We start from the raw sequence: 22,673 nt of genomic DNA, 5'->3' as shown, positions 1-22,673 counted from the left end.
AACATAATTGTTTTATAATCACTCTCTGGACTAAAGGTCTTGCCAGGACCTCAGGGGTTGCTTCATGGGGGTGTGGATGAAACTTTCACACACCAAAAATCTGTCCAAGAGAAGGTCATCTCTTTTGAGAAAAACTACCTTTTCCTGTTTATTACAGAATTCATTATAGAATTTTTTGAAAATATAAATATGCACAAAGAAGGGGAGAAGCTCCTGTAATCACACTATACAGAGATCATCACTTGTAACTATCAAACAAATTGGGATTTTGTTGCAACTGTAGTTTTGTATCCCGTTTGGTGAACATTTTCCCATGCAATTAAATATTTTATGCAATGGGGGGGGGGGGGATTCCAGTATACAAATTTGTTGCAATTTATTTAAGTAAGCTCTTATTGTTGAACATTTAGCATATTGCCTTTGTTTTTCGTTTTTGTTTTTTTATTTACTTGTTTTGGACTTTGGGGCTGTTATAAGTGCTTCAATTAGTATCTTTGTTAGACAGATCTTTACGTATATCGTAGATTATGTCCTTTGAATTCCTGGAAGTGGAATTGCTGGACCAAAGGAAATTTGATACATATCTGCCAAGTTGTCTTCTAAGACTGATTTCACCCATTTGTACTCCCACGGGCAATTTTATAGGACTCACTGGGGTTGCCGGTGTCATTAACTGTCAAAAGCCAACCTAGAACTCCCAGCCGGGCCTCTAGGCTTGCTTCATGTTTTCCCGCCCACTCCACATACCCGCCGCGCGCCCCACACCCACGTCCATGATGGCCCGCCCCTTCCTTACTCCCTTACCGATTCTGTCCAATCAAAAGCAGCCTTCCCCAGTATCGATGAGTGGTTGGTAAGATGGAGTGTCCGTCGCGCTCAGGGGTGGGCGTAGCGGACTGACGGACGTGTCGACGGGCCATTGTGAACGGCGAGCGGGGCGTGCGTGGCGTGCGTGGCGCGCTGGCCTGGAAGCGCTGGACTTGCGAGGAGTGCAGGCGGGTTGAGCAGCGAGAGGCTTCGGCGGCCATGGCTCCCAGCGTGTCCGTGGCCGAACCGGCTAGAGAGTGTCCTGAAGGCATACGGGCCGTGCTTCTGGGGCCGCCCGGAGCCGGCAAGGGTACCCAGGTGAGTTGCTGAGCCGGGCTTGTCGGCAGAGCCCGTGGGACTCCAAGGTCAGGGCTGCCGGAGGTCCGGGTCGCCCCTGAGCCGGGCCGCTGGCTGAAGCCAGGAGGGGTACCCTGGCTGGCGTCTGGGGTTCTAGCAGGTGTTTGGGGGAGTGTCCAAATTGGAGGTCGAGGGAGTCTGAGTTAGAGATCTTGAGGGACCCAGGCTTGAGGTGCCGTGTTAGGTGATCCTAAGGACTGATTAGATCCCTTAAGGGTTTAGAAGCTGGGAAGATTTGAAGGGTAAGGTGAGCCCTGGGCTGAGGCATGTAGATTACAACCCGAGTGGACGCAGGGACCCCAGATTGCCTGCCATTCGGAATGGGTTGTCGAGGGTTACGTTCCAGGCACTCGGGGTAGGGGGACGTTTCTGGTAGTGACTAACGCCTGAAGGTGGAGTAGCGTCTCCCGCTCATGGGGGAAAGCGGGAGCTGGCCTGTGCTGGTTAGGAGTACTGCTAAGAGAAGTGAGGTATGACCTGCCTGAGACAGTTAAGTTGGGGGGATGGGAGAGAGTACCTCAATATACAGGTGAGAAAACAGGCCCAGGGAGGTCAGGCGGCTTTCTCAAGTTAGCAAAATTGACTTCATGGAGCCTGGAACCTGAGGGCTCTGAGTGATTGGAGTCTGAAGTTACCTTCTGCTGACCGTGGGGCCTCACGTGGCACCTGGGACATAATGGGCCCATAGATCAAGGTTGGGATTTATGATCTCACTTAGGATTTCGAAGCCCATAGGTTGGATTATCAATATCCTCCTCCTGCCTGGGGTCTGGCATTACCCACCCACCCCCCCCCCCCCACCCCCACCCCCACGCTCAAGTTTTTGATTGCTGTTAGGGTCTAAAGAGGGAATTCCTGAAAGTCTGAGCTGCTAAGGGAATGGGGCTCTGGGTGCTGCTCTGTGCCCCCTCTTCTCTTCTGAGCCCTTGCAAAGATTGCAAAGTCCTGGCAGACAGATAATTTGTCTTACTCATTCTTGGGGCTCCCGTGACACCCAGCACATCATTTGATGAGGTTACTAGAAATGGATGAACACAGATTCATGTGGGTGATGAGGAGAAGGGGAGTCTTGGAGATTCAGTTCATTCCTGTGACTTTGCTTTTTGGCTCTGGCTACTAGATGAAGAAAGACCACTTTCCCTTTTCTCTCTATAGCCAGAGCCCATTTGCCCTTGGGGGTCATTGTTACCTAACCCCCTTGTCCTCAGTAACATTGAATGCTCCTCTTTCCTGTTGCTACCACCCTCAGTTATTAGGTAACCTGCAGTTTAGGAATGTTTAATCCCAAACTCTACGGACTTTTGCTGTGAGTGACCGAGATAAACAAGGTAGCTCAAATGCATTAGTTGTTTTTTCTTAGTTCATATTGAAGTTAATAATTTCAGTAGTTGTGAAATGGACAACCCATCCCTGTGCTGAGACAAGGGCTTTATAGTTTAGCAAGCTTTGTAACTTCTAAGCCTCACTGCTCTCACCTGAAAAATGGGGCTAATACTTACCTTACTCATTCAACATGTCATGAGCACCGAACATTGGAGACAGAGCAGTAAAGAAGACTGATAAGGTCCTTGCCCCCCTAAACCAAAAGTTAACAAGGATACTGGAAAATTGTGTTATATATGTGTGTAAAGCACACCTAGATGACAACCTGGCACATAGTAGGTGTTCACTAATTATTGACTCCCTATCTTAGTAACACATCCCTCCACCCCCCAACTCAGCTGTATCTCGGTGCAAAGGGGGATGTTTTCAGGAAGTTTTGAAGAAAATTATACTATGAGCTGATTTATAAGGGTGTATGTATGATGGGAGTTGGTCAGAGAAGGCCTTGTGGAAGTCGAGGAGATGTGATTAGAGCTGGGACTTAAGGGTAAGATTTACACAAGTCGCTTAACCTCTGTACACCTTTCTCTCCGTAACTGGAACAATAGGAATACTGGTGGTTGTAGTTTTATGGAGTTTTAAAAAACAGTGTTCCTAAATCAGAGGTTGCAAAGTGGCAGCCTGCAGCAGAATTTAGCCTGCAGACACACCCCAGCTTTTTATTATGAAGAGTTTGAATACACAAAAGAAGACAGGATTGTGTAATGAGCCCCCATGTACCCATTATCCAGCCCCAGCTGATGGCCATTCCTTCCCCATCCACTCTCCCTTCACAGATTATTTTAGAGCAGCTCCCAGACATTGTAACACTTCATTTGTAAATATTTCAATGTGTATTTCTAAAAGACGAATTCTTTTTTGTAAACAAGCACACTATCCCCTAAAAACAATAATAACAGTAAATGTTTACTTTTCCATTCATTTGTCTCACAAATATGATCATTTCAAGTCCCTTTTAATTTACAGGTTCCCCCTTTTTTTTTTTCCTTGCAGCTTTTTTGTGGAAGTTGTTTATTCTGGGAGTATCCCTCTTTCTGAGAATTTTTTTATTGTATCCCCATGCCATATTTAACATCTTCCTCTTTCTTTCCTGTAAAAAAACAATTAACCAGATCTGGGTTCAATTTTTGGCCCAACTACATCACAGGTGGTGGTGTGCTGTCCATTAGGAGGCATACTGTGTCTGCTTATCTCTGGTGTTCAATGCCTGGGTCCAGGAATTCACTGTGGGTGGCAAAATGGTGATGTTCTACTTATATCATTCCCTTTTCATTTATTAGCTGAAATATTTCTGTAAAGAGAAACTTCTCACCTACTATTTGGTATGGTTTGTACAGTAAGGGTAGGTTAAATGCTTGATTTATTCCTTTAAGTTGTCAGCCTTCAAAATAATAAGTTGACCACACAGTGTTTTCAGTTGTGAAATTTCACTTAAAAATCCAGAGCTCTCGTTTCTCTTGAGAAGACAGATCTGGTGGTTCTGGACCTCCATTCCAGCGTGGCACGCAGTTGAGTGGGGATGCCGCTTTGGGTGGTCCATGTGCTCTCCTGTCCCCTGCATAGCCCTTTTCACTGCCTGTTGCTTATATTTGACCCGCTTCATTTGTGTTGCCTGCCTGGTAAATGTCTGTGATCTTTGATGTAAAATCCTAACCTGGGTTAGTGCCTAGTGCCTGCTCAGTAATGTTTGTTTTCTTCCCACTAGTGCTTCCTTTTATACCTGCATAACTCAGTATTTTAGGTATTTAATGTTGGCATGACTGAAATAATCTGTTTCCTTTTAAAACTTTTAATTTTTAACTAAAATAGTTAAACATTTTAAAACTACCTGCTTTTGCATCAACATAATAATGTCTAAAACATCTGGAACACTTGGATTTGTTGTTTTGTTTAAATAACCTTACTTCCCTGTCTCCCTTTTAGGGTTAGATGTTCCTATGGTGTGGCCAAAACAGGGGTATGTTTTCTGTTTCCTCTGCCAGCCACTTTCATAGTTTCTTCCATGTGTCCAGCTGACACCAGTTCTTCAAGGCCAGCACGCTTAGGCCATCGGCTGCCATCTTGCAGGTCAGGCTCTGTCAGTTATGTCGGTGCATTGACGCTCACAGTGCAAAAACAACTCTGTGAGACCCATGCTCTTACTCCCCCTTTTACAGGTAGAGAAACTAAAGCTCAAAGAGCTTGTTCTCTGGGTTACAGGGCACGTAATTGGCTGATCTTGCATCTGAATGACTTCAAAGCTCCTGCTCTTTCTGCTGCTGTCTGCTGCCCCCGGTTAGATTTGTCTCCTGCCCTATGCATGTTTTGTCGGATAAGTTCCGTGCTAGAGATGCAGGGCAGCCCTTGCCCTCAGGAGGGTTTAATATTGCAAAATAGTCACCCTGTGCTGGGTTATGTGACAGACCCTACCCCCCACAGCCGAAGATGTTACAGGTGTCATCTGATTTAATCCTGCAACCCTAGGAGGAAGGTCCTGTTGTTATCTTTGCCTTTGCCTGGTAAACTGAGGCCCAGTGTGTATCTTGCCCCAGGACATACATAAAGTAACAAAGATAGGATTTGAATTCGAGACTGATTCTTGAACAGCGTTACCATCTTATTGTTGCTATCAATCTAGGCGTAGGGGCAGAAATGAACATGCATGCAAGCAGTACTTACTAGTGCACAGTACCATATGGGAAGTGTGAGATGAGTGACTGACAAATGCTAGGACAGTTTGGGGTTAGAAAAGAACTATAATGTGTTGAGAGTCTTCCATTCTTCCTCCTACACACCCAGTGATGTTGGTACTAATATATCCAATTTATAGTGATTAAAGGATCACTGGCCTGAGGTTACATGGTCAGTTAACAGGCAGAGCTGAAATTCAAACACAGGTTTCTGTGCTTTTAAAAAACTTTTTAATTGAAGTATAATATACATAGAGAAAGGTGCAGATATCCTAGGTGGGCAGCTTGATGAATTTTCACATGTGAACACACTTGTGTAGCTTATACCCATATGAAGAAACAGAACATTGCCAGCACCGTGAAGGCCTCCTTGTGCTCCCGTCCACACATATACACACACTTTCCCCAAGGACAGCCACTAAGGCTCTGGGGTGGGGGGGTGGTGTTGTTGTTAGTAAAGCCATGTGGTGTGATGGATAAGAGCTAGGGCTCGACAGTCTTGAGGCCAGTTGCCAGATCTGCTGTTACTAGCTTTGTGATCTTGGGCAACTTAGCCTCTGAATTTCATTTGTAAAATGCAGATAAAAATAGTTACTACCTCACATATTTGTTATGTATTATACATACTAAATACTGTAAAACAATGCATGGAAAAATTGCATGGCATCTTGCAAACACCCAGTTAGCTGATGTTGATATGATTCCTTCTTGGAGGAAGAAAGGGTAGTTGGGGAAGGTTTTTGGTGGGAGAGATATGCTCAGAATTTGACTACAGAGGAGGGTAGAGCTTGGATCAGTAGGAGGAAGGGAGAGGGCATTCTTGCATAGAGAGGATCTTGAGCCGAGGTCCATGCAGAGGCTTATGTTATGTAATTGGAAAACATATATAGAGCAGCTGTTTGCAGTTGTGCAGGGCATCCTGGTAGGGGACTTGTGGAGGCAAATTTGAGTAGCTTGGGAGGTATAGGAAGTTGGCTGTGGAGGACACGGAGTGCTGGACTAAGGTATTGGGACTTCTCCCCTGTTGCCCTGGGGGAACGTTGAGGCTTCTGAATGTATGTTTGTTGGGGGGTGGGGTGGGTAGTATGTCCAGCAGTATTTTAGGAGATGATTGCAGCTGCATGTGCAGAAGCGTTGGAGGTGGAAGTGGGAAAGACTGCAGCAGAAAGATGATTTCGAGGTAAGAAAACAAGTGAGCTTGATTAAATCAAATCTTAAAGACTGACATTTTCCCTTTATTTCCCTAAATGCCGGGCACTATGCTGGATTCTTTTGCGTATATGATCTTGCCAAATCCCCATAACAGCTCTGAAAGTAGACATTGTTGTCTGTACAGTAAGTCCCCTACATACGAATGAGTTCCATTCCGAGAGCGCGTTCGTAAGTCAAATTTGTTCGTAAGTCCAACAAAGTTAGCCTAGGTACCCAACTAACACAATCAGCTATATAGTACTGTAATAGGTTTATAATACTTTTCACACCAGTAATACATAAAAATAAAATAAAACATTTTTAATCATACAGTACAGTACCTTGAAAAGTACAGTGGTACAGTACAACAGCTGGCATACAGGGGCATCGGGTGAACAGGCAAGAAGAGTTACTACTGACGGGAGGAGGGAGAGGAGGTGGGAGATGGTAGAGCTGAAGGATCGTCGGCAGTAGGAGATAGAGGGCAAGCTGCAGTTTCACTCACGCCTGACGTTGATGGCACAGGTTCTGGTTCCTAGCTGGATTCAATTCTGTCTACCCTCTTGAAAAAATGATCCAGTGATGTCTGGGTAGTAGCTCTTTTTTTCTCGTCATAGATGGCACAGTACCGCTGGATTGCATTCTGAACGGCTGCTGCAACCTTCGTGTACCATTCTGCTTTCAGGTGCTGTGCCTTTAACAGTGCCTCCTCAAATAAAGAAAATCCCCTTGCCATTTCCTGCATCGTGAATCTCTTCAGTTCTTCAGTTACTTCTTCCTCTTTTCTGTCTTCGTCCTTTCCCTGGGCCTCCAATTCCTGGCACTTCTTAGTACCAGCTACATCACCGCTTCTTTCACACTTGTTTCAGGACATCCTGGGCTTGAAATAAAGATACTATACTTCTGTACTCTTTTACAGTACTGTACGGTAAGGTACACAAAAGCGCAACCACTTGTAGAGGATGCACGCACGTGACAATGTATGCCAGACACGTGAACTAACTTACATGATTGGACATGTGAATGCACGTTTGCATCTTTGAAAGTTTGCAGCTTGAAGGTTTGTATGTAGGGGACTTACTGTACTCTAGAGATGAAGAAACCGAGGCCTAAGGCTATATAACTTGTTCAAGGTGACACAGTGAGTAAACTGTAAATCCCAGATCTGTACCACTATAAAACCCAGTCTTGCACCCCTGCCCCAGGGCTTCACAATCTGTGTGCATCAGAATCCCACCATGCTACCTGAAAACCACTCAATCATACACTTTAAGGGCAGGCCTGGCTTTGTATTTTTAGCAAGTGCCCCGGATGATTGTGATAATAACACTGATGTTTGAGAACACTAACCCCACCGTGCTGCCTCCCTAGTGGTTTTAGCCATTCTGAACCACACCCCCTTCCCAAACCACAGGTTTCTCATACAGAGGGGGGGCCTATTTCTTGGGCTCAACAGTAGCCCATGGCTAGTGAGACACATGTGGCTCAGGGCCTCAGCAGCAGCTGAGTGTGGCCCAGGGGTCAGCAGCACAGCCAGGCCTGGAAGCTTGTTTAAAATGCAGATGCTCAGGGCCCACCCTGTAGAATCAGAATCTGCATTTTAGCAGTACCCTCAGGTGGTTTGGAGTAGGAGAAGCATTCCTCTAAAAAAAGTATAAGCGTGAAGTGTAAGGGGAATGAAATACAGCTATTTCATCAGGCTTCTTCTATAGTTTGCAAGTAAAGAGTAATGCAAAAAAGAAAGACCTTGAAAGGAGGTCTTTTATTTACTGAATGCCTACGGTGTGTCTGATATTTTGGGTGCTTTATTTCATTTTATCCTCACAACAGCCCTGTGAAGTAGACATTATCCCTATTTGACTGGTAAGGAAACAGATTCTGAGAAATTAAGTAACTAGCCAAAGGTCATAAAGCTATTGAAGGCAGCCAGGGTTCATGTGCAAATCTGTCTGACTCCAACGTTCATGCTCTTTGCAGCCCACCCCATTGACTCCCGTGCAGCCAGCAAGAAATGAAGGAGCTAGTCTTCCGCCATGCCGCGTCTTCCCTCTGGGAGTGTGCTTCCACACAGCCGTAGAGTCTAGTCACCTGAAATAGCACAGAAGAGTCCTATGGTTTAGAGTGGTAAAAATTGGAAGGTTAGGTTCTGTGCTAACAGCTCTTCTCTGGTGTTTTGGTTACTCTTTCCCTTGGAACAAGCCTGACCTCCCAATTTTTCACCCAAGTTAATTTCAACAACCAAGGAGAAAGATCGGCAGAAAAGCACAGCTCTCTGGGTTTGTGGCCACTGTGCCAGCCCGAAGGACCAGAAGGTTTTCTATCACCAGAGCGTCCTGACCTTCACTGGTTTCCCAAGTGTGGTTTTAAATACCTCATCTGGGTTCCATTTTGCTCTGCGGTCGGTTCTCTGAGCTGAATCAGTCCATGAGTCACAAACCAGCACTTGTTGCCCTGAGCCCTATCTATTTAGCCTTTACCATGTGCACCTAAGAAAGCTCCCAATGAACTGGTTTGAACAAGGTTCCCACCCTACTTCTTTTCCAAAACAGTTGAACCAGAAAGCAAAGTGTTAGGCTCCTTGAACTGATTCTGTTCCTCATGAATTCTGCATTCTCTTTGGCCACTACAAAACCAATGTCGAACTCTCCAGGGTCACTTCTCTTCTAGTCTTCATTCTGTTGTATAGTCCACCAAACTATGAACTCATAGAGGACAGAGTCTGTGTCTCCTATTCATCTGTTTCCCTGGTACCCAGCAAGGTTCTTAGAAGAGGCATCTTCGAAGTATTAGTATTTTCTTTCTGTATGAATGAATATGGAATTGACAGGGGTTACAGTAGCAGCTGATGTTCACTGAGCACTTACAATGTGCCTGGCCCTGCGTATGTGGAATTCTATATAATCTCATCAACCCAGTGATATAGGTAACATCTCCATTTTACCTAGAGGAAATTTAAAATTTAGAAAAGTGATACAATTCTTCGCAAGTCACATATCCAGTCATTGGTGGACCTGGTGTCTGAAACCCAGGCGGTTTGACTCTCAAGCCTATGCTCTTAGCCAAAAGGCTATACTGCTCCCTAAAGCTACTAAGCACTTACTGTTTGCCAGGTGCTCTTCATATATATGTCTCATCTGATCCTCACAGCTACCTTCTGAGACAGAGACTTTTTGCCTTCATTTTAGACAGATGAGAAAACTGAGCCTCTTGAGAGGTTAAGTGATTTGGCCCAGATAATGCAGCTACCTAGTGACAGGGAAGGGGAAGAACCGAGTCTGCCTGAGGGAGACTTCTGCACGTGGCTCCAGCTGCCTCCCACACTGGTGACCACAGTACTTGACAGCCACACGTCCATCCCTTTGGCGAATATTCATTCAGCACATTACATGCCAGCCGTTGTGCCAGGTGCTTTATATACATGAACTCATTTAAACTTCAGAGCAACCGTGTGAAGTGTTGGTACTGCTGTTTCTATTTTTCCCATTTATAATGGGGAAACTGAGGCTTATGTGTCATTAGTGTGTCTAGTGGAAGTAGTGATAATAGCTGATATTTATGATGGCTTCCTGTGCTAGGTGCACTGTTTTAAGTGCCTTATATGTATTATCTCATGTAATTCTTAACTACAACCCTATAGTCATATGTTAGAATATAATGTAAGGTACTTTTATCCCGGTTACAGGTAAGGAAATAGGCATTTGTCAGAGTTCACATAGCCAGTAAGTGGCAGGGCCAGGTTCATACCCAGGCAGTCTAACTCCAAGGCCTGCACTGTTAACCTTATCTTGTTTTTTGTCTTCCCCTTCATAGGCACCCAAGTTGGCTGAAAACTTCTGTGTCTGCCATTTGGCTACTGGGGACATGCTGAGGGCCATGGTGGCTTCTGGCTCAGAGCTGGGAAAAAAGCTGAAGGCAACTATGGATGCCGGGAAACTGGTAGGTTTGGTGGTACCAGTGAATGTTGATATTCCTCAGAGTCTAGATCTGCCCTGCCTAATAGGGTGAGCACCAGCTACATGTAACTACTGAAATTAATTTTAATTTAATTTAATTTAAAATTAACTTCCTCAGTTTCACTTGCCACATTTCAAGTTTTTGCTAGCCCTCACAGATATAGAACATTTTAATCATTGTAGAAAGTTCTGTTGGACAGCCCTGTACTGCGGGGTATTTTAACAAACTGGCACATTATGTGAACTTTTACAGTAGCAAGTTACTTGGTTCATTCTGAATTTATGACACTTATTTTATTCACGGTATTCTTGAAGCTCCTTTGTGCTGGCACATTTTGTAATATACCCAGTTTTAAGGCCAAGAATGAAACTGCCATCCCTAGGCCAGAACTCAAGGGTGATTCAAGAGAGGACTCAGGTAGTCTCAGAAGTGTTTTTAATCTACTTTTGTGATTCTGTTCTGTGTCTTTAACAGAGGGGTTGCTTGGCAGTTGACAAAAGTAATCCTTCTTATTTGGTGAATATAATAGCATTTTCTCTTGTTTTTAGTCCAGTTGATCTGATTGGAGAAGTACAATTTATTACCTACTAAATGTTTTTTGATTAGTGCCAGAGCTTAATTGTAACTGAGTTATTCTGGGACTTGGCCTTGGGAAGAAGTCATTTTGTGCTTGGCTCTCTGGTCTTTACGTATCTTAGAATATTGGTTGGGGTGGGTGCTGGGCCTCCTGTCAGGCTTTGAGATTCTGGACCTGGGGTAGCCCTGCCTGTGCGCCCAGCTGCCCCTTTACTTCTAGCTTTCCCTTCATGTTAGTGAGGCCGTAAGTCAAGCCATAAAGCTAGATATTTTGGACTTTGGGTCTTGGTAGAAGATCCCGTACTGAGAAAAAATTGGGTTGTGGCAATGAGATTACTTATCTCCAGCCTTCACTTAGTTGCAGAGCTTATACTTTGTCCCCAAGTTCACAGCTGGTCCCAGGAGATAAGAGCATTAGCTACCAAAATGGGCAGCCTTCACTCTAATACTGGCAGGGAACTTTTCTTGCAGTGAAAGCCCAGGAGGAAAACCAGTTTTTGGAAGCTAGGAAGGATCCTTGTTGGGGTTTTTAGAGAGGCTCAGAGGAGTGTTGGGCTGGCTTCTTGGTTCCTTGGTTCTGAACCAGTCTCGCCAAGGTCAGTGAACTTCTCTGTTGCTTCATGTCCGAGATAGCCTGGGTCACTTTACTGTTAGCCTAATCAAAATTGTGAAACAGGAAAAGTTGGTGCCTTTCTACATTCTGGTCAACGCCCATTCTCTCCTGGAGCCCTCCTCAGGTGGTCTCTCAGCCATATGTCCTCACTTATGTCTTGAAGATAGCTGATTGCTGAGGAGCTGTTATCTGACTGCTAGGACTCTGACTAATGGCCAGAGAGGCCCTCAGGACCTGAGAAATGGAGGTCTCCTGGTGGGGTGATAGGCACTCCTCTTCCCTCACCCAGATTACTGGGACACAGGAGAATCTCAGGGGAAGAGAATGTGTATATGGCAACCACAGAAATAATCATGAAACTGAATCTTCCAAATGGAGCCACTCCATATTTGCTCTGATTTTTGCTTCTTTGGGGTCAAGAACCTGTTTAGTAATCAGGTTATACAGACATAAACTTATGACCCTGGAGTTGGGCTAATGCCACCTAGTTAATGGATTTACCCCCAAGATTGTTTTGTTCTTGACTTCCAGGTGAGCGATGAAATGGTTGTGGAGCTCATTGAGAAGAATTTGGAGACGCCTCCATGCAAAAATGGTTTTCTTCTAGATGGCTTCCCTCGGACTGTGAGGCAGGCAGAAATGGTGAGTGGCTTGGTTTTGTATCACCATTGCATGAAAGCAAATCCTGGCCCTCTATCTCTGTATTCCTTTGAGGGAAATGGGTCTTATCAAGCTCTGGTAGCTTAGGTGGGCCACACGCTCTTTTACAGCTTGATGGCCTCATGGAGAAGAGGAAAGAGAAGCTTGATTCTGTGATTGAATTCAGCATCCCAGACTCTCTGCTGATCCGGAGAATCACAGGAAGGTATTTGTCCCCTGAAGGTCTCTTCTTTTCATGCTTCCTCAGAGCTTTGTCAGACGACAGGAACTGCTCCGGCCTAATCCCAGCCATGAAGCTTAGTGCCGTTTCCACATGGATTGACCTTATTTGGTGACATGGGATGGGGATGTGGAAGGAAGAGCAAGGGATCTGAAGTCCAGCAGCAACTCAGTCCTGTCACCTTTTAACTCTGACCCTAGGCAAGTTTCTTAACCTCTCTAAGGCTGTTTCCTCATATGTAGAGAGGGAGTAATAGTACCTGCTTCGAGGACCCATTGTGCATGGTAGATAGCATATTGTGCGTATTTCAGAGCCTTGCTTACCTGGGTGCTTAAGAAATACTAAATTCCTTACATGTATATCTCCATTTTAGTGCTTTTTAAGTCCGATTTCAGTTGCAGTTGCCATACCTTGCTGTAGGCTTTTTATTATAAAAATATTAGGACCATCTACACAGTTTAGAAAATTGAGGAAAAACTTGCTCATGGTCCAGCCAGCTTAGCGAATAACACTATAATTTTTCTGCGTGTTTTGTTTTAAAGTGCTTATTTCTCTATAGTAGTTAACGTTGAACACAGAAATGCTTCTGCTTCTGATGAGTTTGCTCCTAAAAAGTGCCACTGCTTTAGGCTACAGTTTCCTCAGCCCTCTTTCACTACCACTCTGCCATCTGCTTTGTGCCTTCCAGAAATATGTGGGAAGCTCTCAACCACTAAAAGATTCTCCCATTCTTGTCCTTATTATGGGCTATATAGCTTTTTTTTAATCCCTCAGTCACTTTAATGGAGTCTCAGGAAGGTGGTCAGCCTACCATCTTGAACCAGACTTCCATGACTGTTGTTTTTAATTGCTGCATGATATTTCACAGTACATGAACCATCATTTACTTAATTGTTCCCCGATTGTTGTACATTTGTGTTCTTCCAGTTATCCATTGTTAAATTCATGCTGTGACCATCGTAGTACATGTAAGTTTTTTAATTAAGGGGGCAGTGTTTTCTGATTGTAAATGTTATTACTTTGATTTCCTAACGAGGTTGAACATTTTTCTCCACGTGTCTGCAGTCCATATCTTTAAGGAGAGAGGCAGCAGAGTAAGTGTTAGAGGTGTTCTCCTGGAAGGCTGTGTTAGATACAGTGGGATTTACCTTATATTAATTTTCTTTTCAAATGTCCAGGTTTCATGTTTCCAGCTATTGCATAGGCTCCTTCAGTGCAGGAATTTTGTTTCTTTGCTCTGGCACAGAGTAGGCAAACAAAGTTGATGTAGTCCAAGAAGCAGTAGGGTTGACAAGAAGGGACATGACCAGGGCTGGGGTCCCGGACATTGCAAAACAGATGTTAACAGTACTAGGTGACACGAGGGGCCTTTGATCTGATCAGCTCAGCTTCCTAAGTGCCTGCTTTTTGCAGGCACAGCTCTGGGAGCAGGGGACCAGTAGAGAATATAGAACAATATTCTGGTGCCCATGTCTGACCTCAGAGCATCTACAACCCCTACATGAAACCTGGGCTGTTTAGTGCAGTAGGGGTCCAGGAAGACAGCCTGGGGGCAGGGAGGGAAGTCTGGCTAGGAGAGGTGTAAAGTCAGACTTGACCTTCCTGGATAGAGAGGATTTTGCTGAGGCTTTCCCAGAAGGGAGTAGAGGCAAGAATGAGTATGCATTCAGGGAGGGGCTCTAGCTAAGGCTTCTGGCAGAATGTCTGTCCAGAGCTGGAGAAATGGCCTGGGAGGCTGGGTGGTAGAATGAGTGTGGTTGAGAAGGTGGAATGGGAGCCTGGCTGGGGAAGGTCTGCCAAGGAGGAGAGGGTAGACATGAGTGAGTCAGGAATCATGGGATGTTCTTAAGCCACTAGGCGTTGTGGCAGATACAGCATTTTAAGAACATTAGCTTGGTCCTGGTATACAGGCTAAATTGAGGGAAATAAGAAACAGACAAGGACCCCACTTGGAGGAGCCTGATGTGATCCACCGGTGAAGTGATGGAGACTGGGGTTGGCTGGTGGGGCACTGAGGGATTCTGAAGAACAAACTCCAGAATTGTAGAGGGCGAAAGAGGCAAGACTCGGTCTCTTGGTTTGGAAGTGAGTGGTGTAGTGTGGCCCTCTCCCTTACAGAGGAGAAAACAGAACAGGTCAGACTATGTAAAGGTGTTTTTCCAAGCCCACTTGCATATCAGTGGCAGAACTAGCACCAAAAACCTGCTTTCTGCCTCCTCGTCCACTATGCTGATTGTTGCAAGAAAAAGAGTCAGGAACTAGCCAGTTTAATACGGATCTTATTTAAATCTGACATGATAAGGACCCCACTGTAAATGTCTTCTGAATTGGCTCTGACCTCACTTCTAATAATTGTATGGGTTATTATTTTATTTCTTGCCATAAGTATGGCTGGTGGGTTTTGATTTTAACCTACCTATTCAGTGTTGGCTCTCTGGTATCATTAGCCTAATGTCTTGTACCATCCCCATTTTGTGGATGAGAAAACAGGTGTCTGAAGTATCACACCTAAGGTAGCAGTGGCTGTAGCATCCCAGCCCGATCCCTCCACATCTTCACCTCCGCCTCCAGGCCAGGCTCAGTGGCTTATAGAGCTGTTTTGGTTGGTACTTAAGACCAGTCCCATTTTAAGAACTTGGAGATTGGTTTCTTTTCCCTTCTAGGGAATGAGTCTTGCCTTCTTCTTAAAATGATATTTGGAAGTGGGGAAGGAGCAGTGTTATATGTAACTGGAGGGCTGAGGGAATCTGGGAATGTGCAAGAGCTGATGTAGAGACATGGAGAGGAGAGAATTGTGTTTGTTGCAGCCTGGCTGCTGTGTGCCCTGTGCTTTCCAGAAGGTGAAGAAACAAGGTCCAGGGACTTCCCTGGCGGTCCGGTGGTTAAGACTCCACGCTTCCACCGCAGAGGGCATGGGTTCGATGCTGGTTGGGGAGCTAAGATCCTGCATGCTGCACGGTGTGGCCAGAAAAAAAGAAACGTGGTCCACATTTCATGCCCCCAGCCCTTCCCAAAGGGAAGCTGTAGCTGAGCCCCGTAGCTTCTGCTCTTCCTCTCCTTGGGTCTCCTAGTGGGTGTCATTTCCCAGTGGATGCACCAGAGGAACCCCTCCAGCAACTCAAGTAAAGGAGGGCCCAACCTCGTGTTACATGATTGCAGTCACAGGCCCACTCAGTGTAACTTACTCACTCTGCTATCAACTTGTCCCCCCATGCTGTAAATGGACCACCTTATTCTATAAATGGACCACTTGGCCCCCCAAAATATGCTGTCATTAAAACACAGTATCACATTTTACAAACGTGTGGCTTCGATAGTCTAACCCAGACTTTCCCAACTGATGTGCTGAGATGTTGACCCCCTCAGCCACGAGAGCAAGCACCCTGAGTACTTTCTGTGTATGCCAAGAGGTGAAAAATGTTGGGAAGCTCTGGCCTAACAGACCTTCATGAGGAGAGTAGCCATCAGTTAAATAAGCAGACCTTGGTTGGCATAGAATTGGGAAGCCACACGAAGTTGTGGGCACCAGCTGCTGAGCAGTGTTTGGCCTGCCTCCTTCCCTTCTTAGGTTTCAGGGGTCCTGTGGTGTGACCATTCCCAGTCAGGAGCATGGGCTTGTTGCTTAAGGGGACACGGCAGAGATGCAGCTGCCAGCTACATATTCTGTACCAAGTACATGCTTCTTGAGCTCTTTATTCTATGACTTAATATGTTGTTTTCCCTGATGCCTTGAATATTGCCCTCTGATGGCTGGGCTTTCTGTGTCTGTGTGGTCACAGAGGTGTTCAGCATTGTCTGCTGGTGTCTGCATCCATAGCACATGTTTTTCCTATAGCACCTTTCACCTTTGGTTTTATAACGAAACTAATTTAGAAAATAAGGTTAGTTTCTCTGTCCTCTCTCCCCCATGGCACTTTGTCCAAATCTCTGTTAAAGGATTACCAAATTTATTGTAGTTATTTATTTCCACATTTGTCTCCCCCTCTAAATTAATCACTGTTTGTGAGCAGGGATCGTGACTCATTGCTCTATAGCCCCTGAATTCAGCTTAAGGCCTGAATCGGAATGCTCTCACACAGCCGAATTAGGCCGTCGTTATACCAGCCTCTTCAGCCAGACACGTATTTTAATGTTGGGTCAAAAGAGAAAACTTACTCCCTCTGGCATATGCCCAGTTATTTTCCTAAGCAAGAGATGCCTGTAATGGGGTTCTCTGCTGGATTAAAGTCCTTGCATCCAGCTTCTCTGTCTGTGCTTGTCATCTTGGAGACCCCTGGGGTTCCGGCAGCCTGATTCCTGTTCATTTGCTGTCTTTCAGACTGATTCACCCCGAGAGTGGCCGTTCCTACCACGAGGAGTTCAACCCCCCAAAGGAGCCCATGAAAGATGATGTATGTAAATTCAGGACGGGAAGTTTCCTTTTCTTTCCTTCCTCTCTCTTACTTCGCTTTTTTTCTTTTTTCTTTCTTCCCTTTGTTCTTTCCATTTTCCCTTTATTCCTACCAATATTACGAACTTAACCATGAGAAATATTGCTATCACGTAAATCCCATGGGCTGTGGCTCGTCTTTAGAGTGTCCCTCCAGGTGGTTTATTGCTTGACCTTGAGGTGGCCACCAGTGCCAGCCACTTCCCAGTGCCCAGTGTGTACCTGTCTTTTGTCCAGAGCAGCCCCTTCCTGGCATCATGGCAACCTAAATGGTGAACTAATCAGGAGACGGCTGCTTGAAAGCCCCGGATTAGAGCCACGGTTGGGAGGACAGTACTGAAGAGATGTTTGTTGACCAGTCCTGCTTCAGAAGAATATCGTCTCTCTCTAGTGACTGTACTGTGCCCTACAGATTCAGAAGAGCTTGGCCAGGTTAACACTGCCAAGTTCCTATGACAGTCTTTAATTGTTTGCAGATGTAAAAGGGGGGGGGGGGTCTCATACGTGTTCACTGTAACATTTGCCATAAATAGTTCACCTTGTCTGTTTTAGAATACGCAGGCAACAGTAAGAATTTCCTGGATTTACCTTTGTCATATGAGACAAGTTCATCAGGTCATACAGGTTCCTAAGCTATCTGTCAACTTAGTCACGTCTCACAGAGTTGGCAGTTCTATCACTCAGTGTTCCCTGTCTCTTGCCACTTTCAGAATGTTGATGGCCGGCACCCCAGTAAAAACACTGAATACTTATGCAGCTAAGATCCTAATTGCTACTGCATCTGTGATTTTGATGTATTCTCCTGGTCTCAGGGGCCTCTGTCTTTCTTGTTTCTCACCCTAGAAGTGTTTGTCTTGGAAGCTGAACAGCCTGAGCACAAGCTGTGAGAGAAAGACCTTGTCTGTCCCTCTGTCTCAGCCCTTTCCTCACAGTTGCTGTTTCAGGCTCCCTGATTTCTCTGGACCAAGTGGTCTGCTCCTGGGACCAACTTGCTGGGAGTAGTGAAGTTCTTTATAGTTCTTTATTGGAGGGGGTCTAGATTGTCTTGTCTTTCCCTCTGATGGACTTTGGGATCAGACAGCATCTCAGATCTGCATCCAGCATTTGATTAGGAGAACTTGCTGAGTCCTGGCCTTTCATTACCCTCTTCCTGTTCTCAGATCACCGGGGAACCCTTGGTCCGCCGATCAGATGATAATGAGAAGGCCTTGAAAATCCGCCTGGAGGCCTATCACACTCAGACTGCCCCGCTGGTGGAGTACTACAGTAAACGGGGGATCCACTCTGCCATCGACGCATCCCAGACCCCTGACGTTGTGTTTGCAAGCATCCTAGCAGCCTTCTCCAAAGCCACATGTAAAGACTTGGTTATGTTTATATAATGTTGGGTCCAAAAAGGAACTTCTTTCTTCTTCCTATCCCTGTTGAGGGAGTGGGTGGGAATGGCGGAGCAGGCAGAGGGAGGCTTCTTCAGGCCAGCAAGAGTATCATTTGATGGACTGATTAAAAAAGCACTTGCTTCATGTATCTTTGGTGTGTGTGCAACTCTCATCTCATCTGTGTGTGTGTGCGTGCACGCACGCATGCATGAGTGTGTCGGTATAAGTATGTGTACACTCTCCTACTTTCTAAGTTATAGGCAAGATTGCTTTACTAGCTGTTTACTTCTTTAGCCATACTCTAGATTTTATTTTTTGACCAAAATAAACTAACTCAGGTATCTACCAGGCATTCCAGTTCCCTAGTATTTTTTCCATCTCAACAGCTAATTAGAAGTCCTGGGTCACATGAAGTCAGGCAGGGCCACAGTTCCTAGTGGCAGACTGTTGACCAGAAATTCCACTTGTTTTCTCACCCGTAATGAAAAGCCGAATGAGTCAGTGTGTGGAAAGGGATCATTAATTTTTTTCCCCTAAACAGGAAGGAAAAGGCACTTACATTATAGATTCCAGAAATTACTGGGAGAGGATATCACCATAGAAAGAGCCAGGCCAAGTTGGAATATTTCTGTGAATTGCACCATGGTTCTGTAAAGTAGGAATCGTTTGGGACCTGTGTTGAATACTGAATTGTTGCCAAAGAATTAAACCAGGTGAAAGGTCCTTTTGAATTTAGACTATCTTCTGAACATCCAGGCTGGGCATCTGAGGGCAGTCAGTCCACTTCCCCAAAGAGAGACCAGGGTAGGTTTGCTTTTATTTTTAATGTTCGCCTCTGTTTCCAAGTATGAACAAACCAGTGATTTGAGGATCATTTTGGGATCATTTTGATTAGAATTTATTCAAACCCAGTCTCTCTGCAGGATGTGAAACCCGTATCCCTTTTAAACTCAAACCCTCTCCCTTCCAGATCCAGTCCTTCACCCCTTACGTCATGATGGTGGTGGCCAGTCTCCCCAAGAAAGGATCACCCCAAAAATAAGATCACCTATGGCAGTAACCAGCTTTTATTCCTAACTTCAGCTCCCAACTATTAAGCATTTCCTGAGGTCCATGCTGTGCCTTTTAGTCTCTGGTTTGATTTGGGGCAAACAGATGAATTAATAGACTGCTGTGAGGAACCACAAAAACAGCAGCCTCTGGAAAAAAACCATTAAAAAAAATCAGTGGCAGGTCCAGTAAATAGTGCCACCTGCCCAGTGTAATCTGCTGACTCAGTTTAGTGGACTATAAAGTGCCCATCTGACCTGAGTTCTGCTGTCTGTGGGACCACCAGAGGTTTTGTCCTCTGTCCATCTGGAAGCTGGCTATGGGTACGTGGCCTTCTCGTGTCCCTCTTTGTCTGCTTCAAGTGAGTGTCTGCTGACTCTGCTCTGCGTTGTTTCCCTGGCTGTAAACTAACTCCATCCATTCTTAACAGAAACCCAATCTGGCGTGGGGTGTTTCTGGGAAGCACATGACTTCTGGGAATGGACAAGGAAGGGGAGTGAAACCAAAACTGTCAGCTATGTCTGTGGGGATCTGGGCTCCTCTGGGTGAGGGTGGCCTCATGAATCTTGGAGTCGACTCCTCTTCGAGTAGGGACAGTTGCAGGCATTTGGCCTCAAAGGTGAGGTCCTTGAATGTTTGCTGATAGAGTGTGCATGATCCTTACTCAAATATTTGTCATCCGTCTATATGCATTCACGTGTGCACACACGTGCGTGTGATTTTTGGGCTATCAGTGAAAACTGGAAGATCGTCGGGGGTGCATATGCCCTTTTGGGGGTAGGTACGATTCAATTTTTGCTTCATTTAATTCCAGAACCTTAACCTCAGCAGGCATGAGAGCTTTCACCTGGCAGAGAAATGTCCAGTGTTTAATGCATTTGGTTGCCGGGGCGTGCATGCCAAGCTTCTCTGATATTTACTTGGTTTTTAAAAACCCATTTTGTTCTCTCTTGTTTCCTCTCTATTTCAGCCTAGTAACAGAAGGCCAGGCGAGACTGCACCACTGCTCATCACCCTGCGGCATGATCCCTGCTCTTAGGTGCTGGGCAGAGGGGAGGGGTGGTCAGGGTAAGGATGGAGAGGGAGGAGTGGTGAGGGCTCAAGAGGAGAATGGGAAGAGCAGCAGTGTTGTAGTGAAGCTATTTCTTTTCCATGGAGTAGGAGTCCTAAAAAGTATAAGCAAAGGGAAAAATTGATTTTTTAAAACACTGATTGGAGGGTATAAATAGAAACAGGGAGATGCAGTATTATTTCTAAGGAATCACGTTGTCATTTACTCCGGACTGGTGACGATATTTTTTAAAGCCAGTGCCCTAAGACCTCAGCTTTTATCAGAACCTCATGCCAGCCCAGGAATGCAGGAAATCACACTGTTGTCCTGTCTGTCCTGTAGCTTGGAACAGGGCAGGAGTTGACTACTAACCCTGGTTCCCCATACCATGAGATCAAAAAGTCATCTCCCCATTTGAAAGAGATATAGAGTGTGTTCATGGGGGTAGTGGCTCAGCAAATCAGGTTTACGGGAGTCATGGGTCAGGTGGAGCAGGCTGGTCTCACTCCCTTCCCAACCTACCACTGATGTACCAGCCCACCGGCTCTCGTGGGTAAGCTCTCGACAGCCACCCAGCATATGCCACAGTCCTACACTCTTGCCTTCCTCCATCCATGTCGTGTGAAAGGACCCTTTTTAATAAATGAGCAAGTGTCCTAAGCGACCTTATCCAAAGATTGTCCTTTCCATCCTCAAATCCTGTGACTGGGATCACTCAACAACACTGTGATGTATTATTTTCAATGAGGTGCCTTTCTTAACTGTCCAAATGCTGCCTTGTTTGGCCCCTAAATCAATAAAGTGTGTTAAATGTTTGTATCCCCTGTTGTGGTGTTTTTTTAAGGGGATGTGGGCTAGTAAAATGACATTGAATTCTGGATCTGACATTGAATTCTGGATCTTGTGGTCACTAGAAGTTGTGAGAAGACAGGAAGGTCCAAGTGTATGTTCATCAGAAGAGCCTGCACCCTCTTGACCTTCAGCTGATGTGCAGGATTTTCTTGAGCCCAAGGACAAGGCAGCTTAGTGGAGACCAGCACTGTGCTTGGAGTTCAGGGGATGTACAACGAACCCCAGCCAATCATTTACTCTGCTCCTGTTTCCCATGTGAATAAGAGACTGGTGACGCCACCTTCTCAGACTCATTGGCAATAAATGAAATTTATAAGAAGAAGCTTTTTGCTTGGTGCCTGGCACACAACAGACACTGGATAAATGCTAGTTGGAACTGAGGGTACACAGAAAAAATACCTGCTTCTTGCCAGGCTGGATGATTATTGAGCAGACAGTTGTCCGCAGCCTAGAAAGCCAGTGCTTGTAATCCCTGAGCCAGATTCTTGGCTGCCTTTTCAGCTGCCTCTTTAATATTCTTGGTTGCTTTGTAAATCCATTTCTTCCCCTGCAAAAATGAGCTTAAATCATTTGTCCAAACTGAAGCTCTCATGCTCTTTGGAAGGGCTGCCTTTGCTAGTGAGGTTTCTGAAAAATGACAGCTGTCCTGAAAACAGAGGAAGCTGGGCTGGAAGCGCTGTCCTCCAGGCAGGCGCTCTTGCTCTGGAGAGAGGCAGGGCTGTCCCTGGCGTATGAAATCCTGCTGCCTCTTCCAACTCCTCCCTCTTCTGCTCCACCACTTCCCCCACCTCTACAGAGTCATTTTCAGGTGTCAGCATGACTTATTTGCCCTGACCTTTTCATCCCCTGAGGTATTTAAATGCTCCATGAAAATTTTCTTCCCTTCCATGATCATCGTGCAACAAACTGGGGGAAATCTGTGTCAGAGCAGCCTGGGAGCCCACATAGTATGGTTGGAAAGGATAAATTGAAAGAAGACCGGGTGAGCTGTTATTCACTCACTTTGGGCTTGGTCTCATCTGGAAACCGAGATTGGCTGAGGTAAGAGTCGCCACCATGCAGGGAGGGCTGACACGCCAGCTACTGCAAAGTGGCCTCACACCTACAATTCCACAAAGCACCCTAGGCAGTTGGAAGTGTCTTCTATCAACACTCGAGGAAGCCTAGCCTCGGAGTGGTGGTCACATTCCTGAGGGCACCATAAGAAGCAAGAGTCGGGGGCTTCCCTGGTGGTGCAGTGGTTGAGAATCTGCCTGCCAATGCAGGGGACACGGGTTTGAGCCCTGGTCTGGGAAGATCCCACATGCCGCGGAGCAACTAGGCCCGTGAGCCACAATTACTGAGCCTGCGCGTCTGGAGCCTGTGCTCCGCAACAAGAGAGGCCGCGATAGTGAGAGGCCCGCGCACCGTGATGAAGAGTGGCCCCCGCTTGCCACAACTAGAGAAAGCCCTCGCACAGAAACAAAGACCCAACACAGCCAT

General features: G+C 45.7%; 1 protein-coding gene across 4 annotated transcripts; it reads left to right on the top strand.

Moving 5' to 3' along the window:
- Positions 1-959: 959 nt before the first annotated feature.
- On the top strand, positions 960-21,158 carry AK2 (adenylate kinase 2). 4 transcript variants are annotated; one of them, XM_068539441.1, is made up of 7 exons: positions 966-1,125; positions 10,218-10,343; positions 12,082-12,192; positions 12,321-12,415; positions 16,749-16,821; positions 18,020-18,215; positions 20,259-21,158. In XM_068539441.1, the coding sequence occupies exons 1-7, from the start codon at positions 1,027-1,029 to the stop codon at positions 20,261-20,263; spliced, it is 705 nt and encodes a 234-aa protein (XP_068395542.1). In that variant the 5' UTR covers positions 966-1,026; the 3' UTR covers positions 20,264-21,158. The 4 variants fall into 4 exon arrangements, 3 of the variants coding, with proteins under 3 accessions (XP_068395543.1, XP_068395540.1, XP_068395542.1); XR_011073490.1 differs by lacking the exon at positions 12,321-12,415 and having other exon boundaries at positions 960-1,125; XM_068539439.1 differs by lacking the exon at positions 20,259-21,158 and having other exon boundaries at positions 965-1,125; positions 18,020-18,386.
- The last annotated feature ends 1,515 nt before the right edge of the window (positions 21,159-22,673 follow it).

Source organism: Eschrichtius robustus, chromosome 3, assembly GCF_028021215.1.
Source record: "Eschrichtius robustus isolate mEscRob2 chromosome 3, mEscRob2.pri, whole genome shotgun sequence".
Classification (NCBI taxonomy): domain Eukaryota; kingdom Metazoa; phylum Chordata; class Mammalia; order Artiodactyla; family Eschrichtiidae; genus Eschrichtius; species Eschrichtius robustus.
This window is presented reverse-complemented; position numbering and strand designations above follow the sequence as displayed.

Coding starts and splice junctions, on each gene's coding strand:
- AK2 (XM_068539439.1), top strand. CDS start 1,027: ATGGCTCCCAGCGTGTCCGTGGCCGAACCGGCTAGAGAGTGTCCTGAA. Junction 1,126..10,217: donor GAGCCGGCAAGGGTACCCAG/GTGAGTTGCTGA, acceptor TCCCCTTCATAG/GCACCCAAGTTGGCTGAAAA. Junction 12,416..16,748: donor ATCCGGAGAATCACAGGAAG/GTATTTGTCCCC, acceptor GCTGTCTTTCAG/ACTGATTCACCCCGAGAGTG.